Source organism: Cottoperca gobio, chromosome 24, assembly GCF_900634415.1.
Source record: "Cottoperca gobio chromosome 24, fCotGob3.1, whole genome shotgun sequence".
Classification (NCBI taxonomy): domain Eukaryota; kingdom Metazoa; phylum Chordata; class Actinopteri; order Perciformes; family Bovichtidae; genus Cottoperca; species Cottoperca gobio.
Genome location: NC_041378.1, coordinates 1,681,587 through 1,694,086, shown reverse-complemented (window position 1 = coordinate 1,694,086; position 12,500 = coordinate 1,681,587). Strand labels below are relative to the sequence as shown.

Here is a 12,500-nt window from a genome sequence, read left to right as displayed (position 1 = left end):
CATAAAAACTCACCAGGCTGATACGATATGTCTTCTATGACACACACACACACACACACACACACACACACACACGAGTACTTACCTACTATATTTTGTAAGGACCATCATAGACGAGATATCTTCCCTAACATTAGCCTAAACCTCATCTAAAGGTAGTTTCAGGCTAACCAAACTTAATTCCCACTTTGCTTTATTCAAGCAAATCTGAAGCTGGAGTGTTTTTATAATCCATTTTTATTTGCCACGAACAGAACAAAACAGTATAATAGAAATAAAAACAGGCTAAAATGAAATAAGACGGCTATAAAATACAAGAAAGAAAATAACGCTGTGTAAGAAATTAATAATTATTGGATTTTTAAAAAAGGCAAACAAGTTCCCAAACAACCAAACAGCTAGTGATGAGCGAGCAGCAACAGAGGAACACAGAGGAGGTGTGTGCAGGTCAGCAGATGTGTTCACGGACCAGTCTGTCGTCCAACATGTCCAGTGAGTCAGAACCTGCATCACCTCCTGACTCACTGGACTCATCGATTACAGAGCAAACGGGTCCACCGACGACGCCCTCACCCTCCACCCCACCCTCTCCCACCAGGACCAGAGGAACACATTCAGCTCATGGACCTCTGTGACTGGATCCTGCACCCCAGGCAGGTGGGAAATATCACATCCTCCACCCTCCACCCTCAGGGCTGCGTGCTCAGCCCTCTTCTCTACTCCCTGTTCACGCACGTCTGCGCGGCCACACACAGCTCCAACACCGTCATCATGTTTCCTGACGACACGACCGTCGTCGGCCTGACGGTGGACAGAGAGCAGGTGAGAGCCCTGACGTCTTGGTGTGAGGACAACCACCTCCATCTCTACGTCAGCAAACCTAAGGAGCTGATGGTGGATTACAGGAAGCAGGACTTAAAGGAACACCTGTGATGAAACAGAGAACTTGATGGATTTCTGAATAATATCAAAAGCTTTCCATACATGCAGAGTAGGTCTAAATCTTTAATTTGTCCACACAAACAAAGAATAGTACAGTAGCACACACACACACACACACACACACACACACACACACACACACACACACACACACACACACACAGCTGTGATGGGTAGAGACAGTTAATAGTCATCAGGGTACATTAACTTCTCCCTTGTAGAAAGTCAGCCTGTCCTGTGTGTGTGTGTGTGTGTGTGTGTGTGTGTGTGTGTGTGTGTGTGTGTGTGTGTGTGTGTCCAGTTTGTGTGTGTCCAGTTTGTGTGTGTACGTGAGTCCATCCATCCAGAAAATAAAGCCTTATTGAGGATGAAATGGGATTTTTAATTGGCTGAGTCTCGGCCTAACAGCGCAGTGTGAAACTTCACGGCCCTTCGTACAATGTCACCGACACACACAGTCACAATGGACCCAATGCACAGTCATGGTAACACACACACACACACACACACACACACACAGTATTGCACGCACGGCCTTGTGCACATGAGTATACTCTTTATCAAATACACGCACACACATAATGTACGTCTCCATGTCAGGGAGTATTGATTAGACCATTTAGTCCAAATGGAGGAGAACACTGGCCCTCATCAGGGAGACCTCCCTAACAGGCTCATTTAAACACACACACACCCACACACACACACACGCACACACACACACACACACACTCTGTCTCTCTCTGTCTTTCCACAACACAACCACAATCAGCCGACAAACACATTCTCTCTACCCGACTCTCACCTTTACTCCCTTCCTCTCTCTAACACACACACACACACACACACACACACACACACACACACACACACACACACACACACACACATACATGCAGAGTGTGATGGGCCTGTTAAAAGGTTGTGTCCATGTCTGACAGGGCCTCTAAGAGCCTAGCATCGATTTCCCCTTCTGCTGACTGACTGAGAGTGTGTGTGTGTGTGTGTGTGTGTGTGTGTGTGTGTGTGTGTGTGTGTGTGTGTGTGTGAAATAGAGACAGAGAGAGATAGGGGATGTCAATAGGTAGAGCAAGGCACTAACAATGCCGATGTTAAGGGTTCCTCGCCCTTTGTCTAAAAGTCTTCTGTGTGTCTGTGTGTAAGGGAGGAGGATGGAGGACAGTGTGTGTGTGTGTGTGTGTGTGTGTGTGTGTGTGTGTGTGTGTGTGTGTGTGTGTGTGTGTGTGTGTGTGTGTGTGTGTGTGTGTGTGTGTGTGTGTGTGTGTGTGCGCGCGCGTGTGTGACTAATCGTCACAGCTCGAGAGCATGAAAGTTGAATATATATACTGTCTTATCCGATCTGCCGCCCTGAAAAGAATCAATTTCAGCAGGCAAAGTGGAGCATTTCAATTTAGCAGCTCTGACGGCTCTGAGCTGGACGTCCTATCAGCTGCATCACGTGTGTGTACTGTATGGATAGATGTTAAAGTGTGTGTGTGTGTGTGTGTGTGTGTGTGTGTGTGTGTGTGTGTGTGTGTGTGTGTGTGTGTGCAGTGAAGAGTCACTGGGAAGGTTAACAAGAATGAAGATTATTTGCTGCATGCAGTGCTGGAAAGTAACTAAGTACTTTTACCCAACTGTTGTACTTTACTTGAGTTTTTAAATTTAATGCTACTTTCTACACTTCGGAGGAAGTTTCTTTTTTTCCTGCGCTACATTTATCTGCTATAGTTACTTTACCGATTTAGATTTAAACACCTAGAATATATAAAGAATATAATAGTTATACAAAAAATAAAAATAAAATTCCACCAATACACTTAAACAAAACATGTTATTATTATAATCAGTCGATGTAGTGTTTTAATTATGATTAGATCTTTTGATTTTCTTCCTCAGTTTTCACCTTTGGTTGTTTTACTTGCAGAAGATCATAAAGTTTAAGAGATTTCTTTACTTATCTGATAACTCTTCACCGTCGTGTCACCGTAGACAGAACTGCGTCTGTTGCTGTTTTGATAAACTTGGACGATAAACAATCATGTGCTGCCAAATCACAGCAGACATAATCCAAACATTCTCTATGCGTACTTATAGATCCAGTATTATAATAATATATAATGTGTATATATATATATATATATATATATATATGATGTCCAAACTATTATTTAAACGCTAAAAACTTTATGCTCAAGCACTTTAAAACAACATACTTGTATTTCTGTTTGTGCGTCAGGTCTGATCAGGTCCAGAGTGCGGGGGGCCGATACTGCGAGGGCCGGGGTCCTCACCTTCCTGGACAGTCACTGCGAGGTCAACAAGGACTGGCTGCCCCCCCTGCTGCAGACGATCAAACAGGTAGAGCGTCACCTCCGGTGAACTGTGTAGCTTCACCGCTAAATCCCAATTTAGCTCACTTTCCACGTCTAACCTTGAAGAGGAGTGTGTGTGTGTGTGTGTGTGTGTGTGTGTGTGTGTGTGTGTGTGTGTGTGTGTGTGATGACTCCAATGGTCGAGGTGAAATAGCGCCACGGGAGAAAATAGCTGTCAGTCTGATTGTCTCTCATTAAGAAATAAGTGCTGCACTCTCTCTTCCTCCCCTCTTCTCCCCCCTCCTCTCTTCCTCCCCTCTTCTCCCCCCTCCTCTCTTCTCTCCCCTCTTCTCCCCCTCCTCTCTTCTCTCCCCTCTTCTCCCCCTCCTCTCTTCCTCCCCTCTTCTCCCCCCTCCTCTCCTCCCCTCCTCTCTTCCTCCCCTCTTCTCCCCCTCCTCTCTTCCTCCCCTCTTCTCCCCCCTCCTCTCCTCCCCTCCTCTTCTCTACCCTCACCTCCTCTTCTTCTTCCTCTGTCATTGTTTACCACTTGTCCGCTCATCCTCCTTGTCTGTCCTTACCTCCCCTCTCTTCTCTTCCCGTCTGTTTGTCCTCTATCTCCTCCTTTTCTTCTTCTTTCCCTCCGTGCCACCTCTCTTTATCTCCCCTCGTCTAATCCTCTCACCTCTCTTCATTTCTCTCCTCCATCCTTTTATTTATCTGTCTCCTTTTTTCTTTCCTTTCACTTCTTTCTCTTTAATTTCCTGCCCTCTCCTTACACCTCTTCTCCTCTTCTCTGTTCACCGTCTCTTCACACGTCTCCTTCTCTCTCTTCTCTTACACTCCTGTTTTCTCTTTACACCGCCCTCCTGTTTCATCACCTGATTTGACCCGTGTCCTTGTACCTCTTCTCCTCTCTCAGTCTGCTCTCCTCTCCCTTTTCCTCTTTTCTTATCCTCCTCTCTGGTCCTGTTCTCCCTCTTCTCCTCTTGTCTCTTCTCATTTGATTGTCTTTCATTCTAACCTCCCCCTGTCTCCTCTCATCTTCCTCCCCTGTTTTCTCTGCTCATTACACCTCCTCCTTCCCTTTTCGCTTCTCTCCTGCCGTCTCTTTACACCTCCTCCTACCGCCCACCTTCAGTCCTATTTCTTTCCCTCCCATCTCTTCATTTTCTCACTTGTGTGCTCCGTGTGCGATGCATCAAGTCAACAGTTGTATTTGCTGATATTAAAGACCTTTGATCTCCATCTGCAGCGATCAATAAGTAAACCACAGAGCCTGCTGCTATACCAACATCATCCATATTCATAGTCACGGTGTGTGTGTGTGTGTGTGTGTGTGTGTGTGTGTGTGTGTGTGTGTGTGTGTGTGCGTGTGTGTGTTTGCAAGAGGGTCATCCGTCACTGTCTGCCCAGTCGCTTTATAGTCATATATTTAGATTTAAATGTATGAGGTATTGATCCAGCTAGACACACACACACACACACACACACACACACACTCTTCACACCGACATAAAGTTATATTCCCCTCAAAATAATTGTCTGTCTCTTTGATATAGAGAGCTGAAGTCCGGCCCAACTTCCAGCTGAACTGATCTTCCGCTTGCTTTTATCTCTTGTTGTGTTTATTTTTGTTATTACGTCCGTATTCATGCACACAGGTGTGTCTGCTGCCATGTAGTACCAGGACGGCACGTAGCTATTTAAGTAAATAAAACACTTTTAAGTTCCCGTGAAGCTTTGGCAGCACTTCTGTGTCGAAGACTCAAACATAATGTTGTCGAATGCTGACACACATCTAATTAAATCGATGATCCCAAATGACTATGTTCACTTCATGGTCACAGGATGATTCAGTCAGCAAATGTTCTCATATAGATACATATCAAAGTTGCTTTTGATCTGCTGATTGATTCTTTGCAGTATTAATGACATTTTGTACATTTTGTTACTTTTTAGATCAGTATTTCTCTTTTTCAGACCAAGAACCACTTAACCAATAAGAACTACCTGACTCCCCAAACATCCAAAAACAATAGTCCTGCTCACCACTCCAACAGTATATCACAACGGACAGCCTAATAATGAGCTTTATGTGACCTTCTCTATATCGCTCGTTCACACATTAAATCAACAATACAAACACAACAAGCATTCTACACGTCATATGAAACGTGACTACATTTATTACTGAGTTTATGTCCGTACAGAGAACTCACCCACAGCAACATCGTTCTACTGAGAGATACGCAAACTGTGAGGACGCCTTCGTCATGTGTTTCTTAAGTTCATCACGTTTCCTCTCAAAAGATCCTGAAGGTTTCCCAAAGTAATCCTTGAGTTTACTCTCAACATGTCGCTTGAGCTTGGCGGGTTTCATAGCCTCGTTCGCCAACGACTCGTAGCACAAAACACAGTGTGCATTGAGATCCACTTCATCTCCAGTCGCTGTGATATTTAGACTTTCCACGTTCAAGCCGAGTGTCACAGCTTTCAGCCGGGTGGAGGTTGGACGGCGAACCGCTCTCCTGGGACTCAGTAACAAACACAAAACCACTTGTTGCTGCTGCTGAAACACCTGCATCAGTACGATGCACCTTCACTGTCGCGGCAGATCTTTGATTTAATTTGATTTAATGTTCTTTTAACTGACCCGGTCTACAGCCATCGATCCATCTTGTCAGGTGACTGCGGCTCAAATTGACCTACATAGCTACATCTATGCTACACTCTAGTCTATACTAGTCATTTTAAACACTCACGGACCACCAGTTTTTGAGATTGAGGTTTGAGGTTTATGGCGATGTTTAAGTGTATCATTTGTCAAAACAAATGTTGTATGTCACGTGTAAAACGTCTCGATCGGTGAGCACTGAAAACAAACACATTACCTGATTGATAAGTGTTAGTGGTTTCAGGTGTATCCCCATAAACATTGTCTACAGCAGGGGTGCCCAAAAGGTCGATCGCGAGTGTAGTGCGGGTAGATCGCGCACCGTTAAAAATATATATATTATATATATTCCCCCAACGGAACCCTGCGCCCCCTGAAATTGAAGTCCCCCCCCCCCCCCCCCCCCCCCCACCCCCCCCCCGTCGCGGCATTTTTAATACAGGTAGATCACTTGGACCTGCTCATTTCAAAGTAGCTCACAAGCCATAAAAGCGTGGGCACCCCTAGTCTACAGTAAGTAAGTGAGGAAGTAAGCGATACGTTTCATGGCTTAACACTGATTGGAATAATTAGCTTTGGTTTATTTAACAAAGAGAAGAGAGCCACCTGCAGAAACTCAAACTTCTTTTATAGAATAAATGAAACAGAAGTAATTTCAGCAGCTCAGAGAGAAGTGTACCTAGGGAGCGTCTGTGAGCCAAAACTACAGGGAACACTGCCACCGCCTTTTCAAGATTAAATAACAAACCCAAAGATAAAACTCTACAATGGAATAATTAGAATAATGGGTTTGCTTTTTGATATTAGCTGCAGTCTTCAGAGCAGAACATTGAAAGCCTCTTTCCTGTCCAACAGCAATGACTTACAGACTAAAAACAAAAAACACTGATATAAATCTCTTTTGCTCAACTGCTCTTTCAATATAAAAATTGCAAATATCTAAATAAAATCAACAAAAAGTATCACATAAAAGATGCAACACTAGAACAAAAATCTAAAATTGTATGTTGTTTGGAAATGGAAGTTAAAAGTCTGTAAATCCTACATTTGTATTGTGTAATATTCCGGTCATACTGCATAATGATCAATAAAGATCCATGTGATCCAGCTGGAATGCAGGACATGAAGGATGATGATGATGATGATGATGAAGATGATGCAGGATGTTTGGAGGGTCAGTTCTCAGCTCAGTCATCAAATGTCCTCATTTCAAATCAGGTGGAAAAAGAGAAGAAATGGCCAAAATTAAGAAACTGCTCCCGAGCGATTTGAAAATAACACTCATCCAATTACAACAGTAATGTCGTGAATGCTTCACCCTGAGTGCTGCACAGTGTCATTACCGTAGCAGCTATTAAAGCAGACTCAGTGCTTTGTAATGTGGCGAGAGGGATGCAGCCGGCGTCCCCTTGCACTGACCCTGCAGCTAATGGGCCAGAACCGCTCCACCTGCTCTGTAATATCACTGGCTGAGGACGCATCTAGCCATTTGACCAAACTAATAGAGGGACACTCCATGATTTAACAGGGACCTCGAGTCTGACATGCTTTTATGTGTACGTGTGCGTGTGTACTTCTATCCTTGTAAAGAACAAATGGGGCCATAAAGGTAGAAATATGAGGGAAATCAAATGCAGAGATTTTGACCCTTCTTACGTTTACAATAGTTTAGGACTCTTTGATGGTTAAGTAGGCGATAACCAGGCTAAATCCATAAAAGTTGTATATCGGCTTGTTATTGGTGATATCTGGGACGTGTTAGGTGTACAATATTTTATATTTTGTCACTTGCATACATTCTCTGCGTAAGTCATGATCGATCTGTGAACTTGAGTTTTAGGAAACAAGAAAATACTTAAATCCAAAATCCACAAATATTCAGCATTAAATGTGAAAAATATGTCACTTCATACACACTTTATCCTTTACACTGTCGACATGTTTTAAACTTTTAAGTTATTAGTTATAAATAGTTATTTATTCAGATACTAAGTAATAGAATCTATACTGGCCGTAGTTAAAGGTTAAGTTCAACATATGGGGGGATTTATTCATTAGCTTTTTTTCTGAGATTGATATATCATATATCATATCTATGCATTAAGTCAGGACATGTTGAGCCTAGCGTAGCATAGAAACTGGAGGCAGGGGGAAACAGCTATCGTACAGTTCGCAGAGTTTAAAACGTCACCTACTCGAACATGTAAAGTCGACTAATCAACACCTAATTTCTCGATTGTTTAACAGAAATCTAAAAACTGTAATTTGTGGCTTTAGGCTCAGTTAGAAATCATTCAAAGGGATAAAGTGCTATAGTAATGATTCACACTTGTTCTGTTAAGGAGTCAGAAGCTAACAGTTTGCTGCGGAGAAAAGTGCATCGTCTGCAAAGTGGAGCATGTGGAAAACAATGTGAAGTTAATCGCACCATTCAGATACCGTTTCACACGGACGTAATGTTGCACAATGGCCTGGTGGTCTAGTGGTACACCTTCCAAACTGAACACCAGAAGGTTGTGAGTTCAGCACCAGAGCTGCACCATTGAGCCCCTGAGCAACGTACTTAACCCCAAATTGCTCCAGGGAGACTGTCCCTGTAGTTAGTTCCCTATAAGTCGCTCTGGATAAGAGCGTCTGCTGGATGACATGTAATGTAACAATGTAATACTCCGCGTCACTAACGTATTCAATAGTTTCCTGGCTGCTGAGATGATTTACTTTATTCCAACAAAATCCAGCTGAAAGTTCATACCCTGAAGTTTCAGAACTTCAGGGTCCTTGAGATCTCCGCTCTGATCGCTCCTTACCCTTCGTATCCCGAACACTAATACAAATAAAAAGCCAATTTGCCAATGTCCTTGTGTGCAAACATTAAGCGACTCTGTATTCAGAGTTATTTATTTGTTCTCCTTTTATTTAGAAGAGATTTCTGCATTTCTTATTTTCATATGTCTCTGCATTCTGATATCAATGGCAGTAAAGTGAATAAAAGGGAGCTGAATTGAAGTGAACTGAGGTAGAGGTCACTCTCACCTTGCTAAATGTGCTGTGTGCATGATTGGTGCTGAATGACTGAAATTCCTTTTAATGTGTTGCAATATTGAAAGGACCTTGAAATATATACAGGCTGTTTCACACACACACACACACACACACACACACACACACATACTCATTGGATGAAACAATGAATTAATTGCAATGAAATTTGATGGTCTGCACACGAGAACTCATTCACCTTCTCTGTCGTTTTCTCTGCAGTATTTTGCATTTTCAGGATTTATCGACTCTTATTTTTCCTTCAGGTTTTTCCTGACACTATTTGTATAAACTTTATAACCCTAACTCATAAATATGTGTTGTTTTTGTGTCCAGGACCCAACCTGTGTGGTCAGCCCAGTCATCGACATCATCAACATGGATACTTTTGCCTACGTGGCGGCCTCCGCTGATCTCCGGGGAGGTATGGAAATACTTTCCTCCAGCTACACTCTAAGACACAAAAATGGCTCCGAGGCACCTTCAGGGTGTCTCTTAATGACAGAGAGAAACACCTGAGACTTCCTGGTTTAATAAGGAGTCCTTCATGATGAGTTCTTTCTGCCGTGATCTTGAAACAAGAACACTTTTGAGGTATTTGTGTCTGGCATTGACCAGATCTCTAATGGTGGTCTTTAACACCCACAGCTTTTGATGATTCCTCAACATATAAACAGAGGTCAATATACTACAATACCCATGAGCCTCAGCTGCTGTCACTACGGAAAATGAATCAATCAGAACAGTTGGGAACAAAACATTGAAGATGTGATTTAAATGCTTATAGTATAATAATGTTTCTACAAAGTGTAAGCGGTGCACACAACACATTGTTATGGAATGTTTCGTATCATAATACTCTTTGTCAAAAGTCATATTTATCTCCTGTCTTTTATAACAGATTTTTTTTGACACTGTTGCTCATTTTTTATACTGACTCTTCACGAAAGAATAAATTGCCTTATTTTTTTACTATTTCATTGTATTTGTTAAGTATTCCTTAATATTCACCGTCCATTGGACTGTAAAAACGCCAGGAATAACAATGAAGTCCATCCCTTTCTATCCCTTGTGTCCCTGACAAAGTCTGGCATAATGCTGACAATACGCCAAAGCAACAAAACCAAACAAAGAAAAACATTTCATTGCTTCAACTGTCACATTGCCTGTGCAAACAGTGAATGGGAATTGTACCTCCAAAACCCTGGATGCCAGAAATAGCTTCTCTCACTTTGCATCTTTGGACAGAGTATTTAAATGTCTATGCCCGCAGATTTGCGGAGGAATGCTACTTTACAAATGCAGGTATAAAAAACCGGGTGCTCTTTGGATCCAAGGTCCAATCATGAGGAAGGTTCACTTGACCTAGCTTAGTGATTAATAAGCCGTAGTTTACAAAAATGTAATTATTAATGACTTTAATAAATGAGGTTTAGCGCCTACGTGTTTAAACTAACTAACTAAAAGCAAAGCAGTGTGCGTTGGTATGCCTGGTCTCACACGTGTATTTAAAGATTGGATATCTCCTCCATTATATTGGAGGTGGGGTTCCTCGTTAGAACCTCTTATAGGCCAGACTATCTTCAGTTCGAAAGTTCAAGGATTATTATTTTTGCGTCGCTGAGATGCAGTTTTGAAAGCTTAAAACCAAAGAATCACTAATAGCGGTGAAAGTGGAGGACGCAGATCGTGTGGATGAATCAGTAACTGTCCGGTAATGCACCGAGCATCGCAGATGAAGCAGAACAGACCATCTGAGACGAGCCTTTTCCTTTTAGCGTGACTGCAGTTACAGATGAGCTGAAACCAAATAGCCTGATAATGCATCAGAACAATACACATCTGTGTTCTCCAGCCGCTGTCATCCTTCACTTATTCTGAAGCCAATCTCTCCTGAGAGCTTCAAAGTCCCTCTCTCTTTCCATTAGCCTGTCTTATCCCAATCTTCTTCTCTTGGTAACAGCGATCCGCCAATCAATGCTGATAATAGCCCAGTCCATGCCTCTCTCACACACGCACACAAAGGGATGTTGAAATCAATGGTGATAGTTGGGCTTACGAAGGGCATTTTAATTATAGATGAAGCTGTCTCTCATAACATAAAGAAAGATGGTTATAAGATGGATTTTTATTGATCCAGACACTCACACTCACACACACACACACACACACACACACACAAACTCACACACATGTACGCTCACAGATGGGGGATGGCAACTCCTTTGCTGCCTAATCAGCAAACACACACCTACACAAGCCGACACACACATCGCTAAAAACACGTAAAACATCTCATCGCTCCACATAGATCTGATGCAACCTTTCTCTTATTAATGCAAGCAACCTACATTTCCCTCGGGATGAATAAAGTATCTATCTATCTATCTATCTATCTATCTATCTAACAAACACAAAGGTCAAAGGTCAATGTCAAGGCTTTTACTCTGAGGTTTTAATTATGTCGTCTTGTTGCAACGGTATAATGGTCGTGGATGGAAACAAGCTTTTATTCGCATTTTCTTTTGCCGATTTTCTTGAGATTTGGTTAAAATGTGCAAAACATTTGGATGGAAACCTGACAAAGTAAATGATCCTTCAAAAGGCAGAAATCAGACACATAACTGTAACAATTAACATACAAGTATTAGTTTAGTGATGGGTGTGAATATATACATTTCTTCGTCTCACATTTTGAGCATTTTCCACATTATTAGCAACATTTAATACACTGCCCGTCCAAAACAAAAGTTGCGCTCTAATATTTCATTGGACGCCTTTAGCTTTGAGTACGGCGTGCATTCGCCATGGCATCGCTTCCATAAACTTCTGCAATGTCACAACATTTATTTCCGTCCAGAGTTGCATTAAATTTCCACCAAGATCTTGTATTGATGATGAGAGAGAGGCGTGATGGTGCATCACTTCATCCGCCTCTCTTCTCCCCCTGATGCGTCCGTCACTCTGGAACAGGGTCAATCTGGATTCATAAGATCACATGACCTTCTTCTTGCTCCAGAGTCCGATCTTTACCACTAGCCTCACTGATCAGTGGTCTTCTTATGGCTACACAGCTGTTTAGTCCTGATCCCTTGAGCTCCCTTCACATGCGTGTGGAAATATTCTTACTTTCACTATTAAACATAGCCGTGAGATCTACTGTTGATTTCTTACGATATGATTCCACCAAACGTTTAAGTGAGCTCCCATCACCATCATTCAACAGTTTTTTCCGACCACATTTCTTCCTCGAAGATGATGGTTCACCACGATCCTTCCTTTAATAATGCGCTCGACAGTTCTTAACCCCATTTTAGTAGTTTCAGCAATCTCCTTTTCACCAATAGTTTGACCCTTCTGAAACAGAATCTGTGTTCCCACATGGTTGTTTAAGAAATGAGAAGCTACTCACTGCATCAGCTTGGGTTAAATAACTTGTTGCCAGCAGAAACATATTAATCACTGCAGTAATTATCCAATGGAAGCTCTTACCGATTTGCTTAGTTAAATCCAGGTGGTGGTTTATTTTT

The 12,500-nt window shown here is 42.3% G+C and overlaps 1 protein-coding gene across 1 annotated transcript in view; it reads left to right on the top strand.

Moving 5' to 3' along the window:
* Nucleotides 1–12,500, top strand: part of galnt14 (UDP-N-acetyl-alpha-D-galactosamine:polypeptide N-acetylgalactosaminyltransferase 14 (GalNAc-T14)) — a 99,027-nt gene that overhangs the window by 82,745 nt on the left and 3,782 nt on the right. Inside the window, exons 5-6 of the mRNA XM_029425823.1 lie at nt 3,182–3,303; nt 9,307–9,394. Of these exons, the coding sequence (XP_029281683.1) occupies nt 3,182–3,303; nt 9,307–9,394 (210 nt within the window). The remainder of the gene's footprint in view (nt 1–3,181; nt 3,304–9,306; nt 9,395–12,500) is intronic.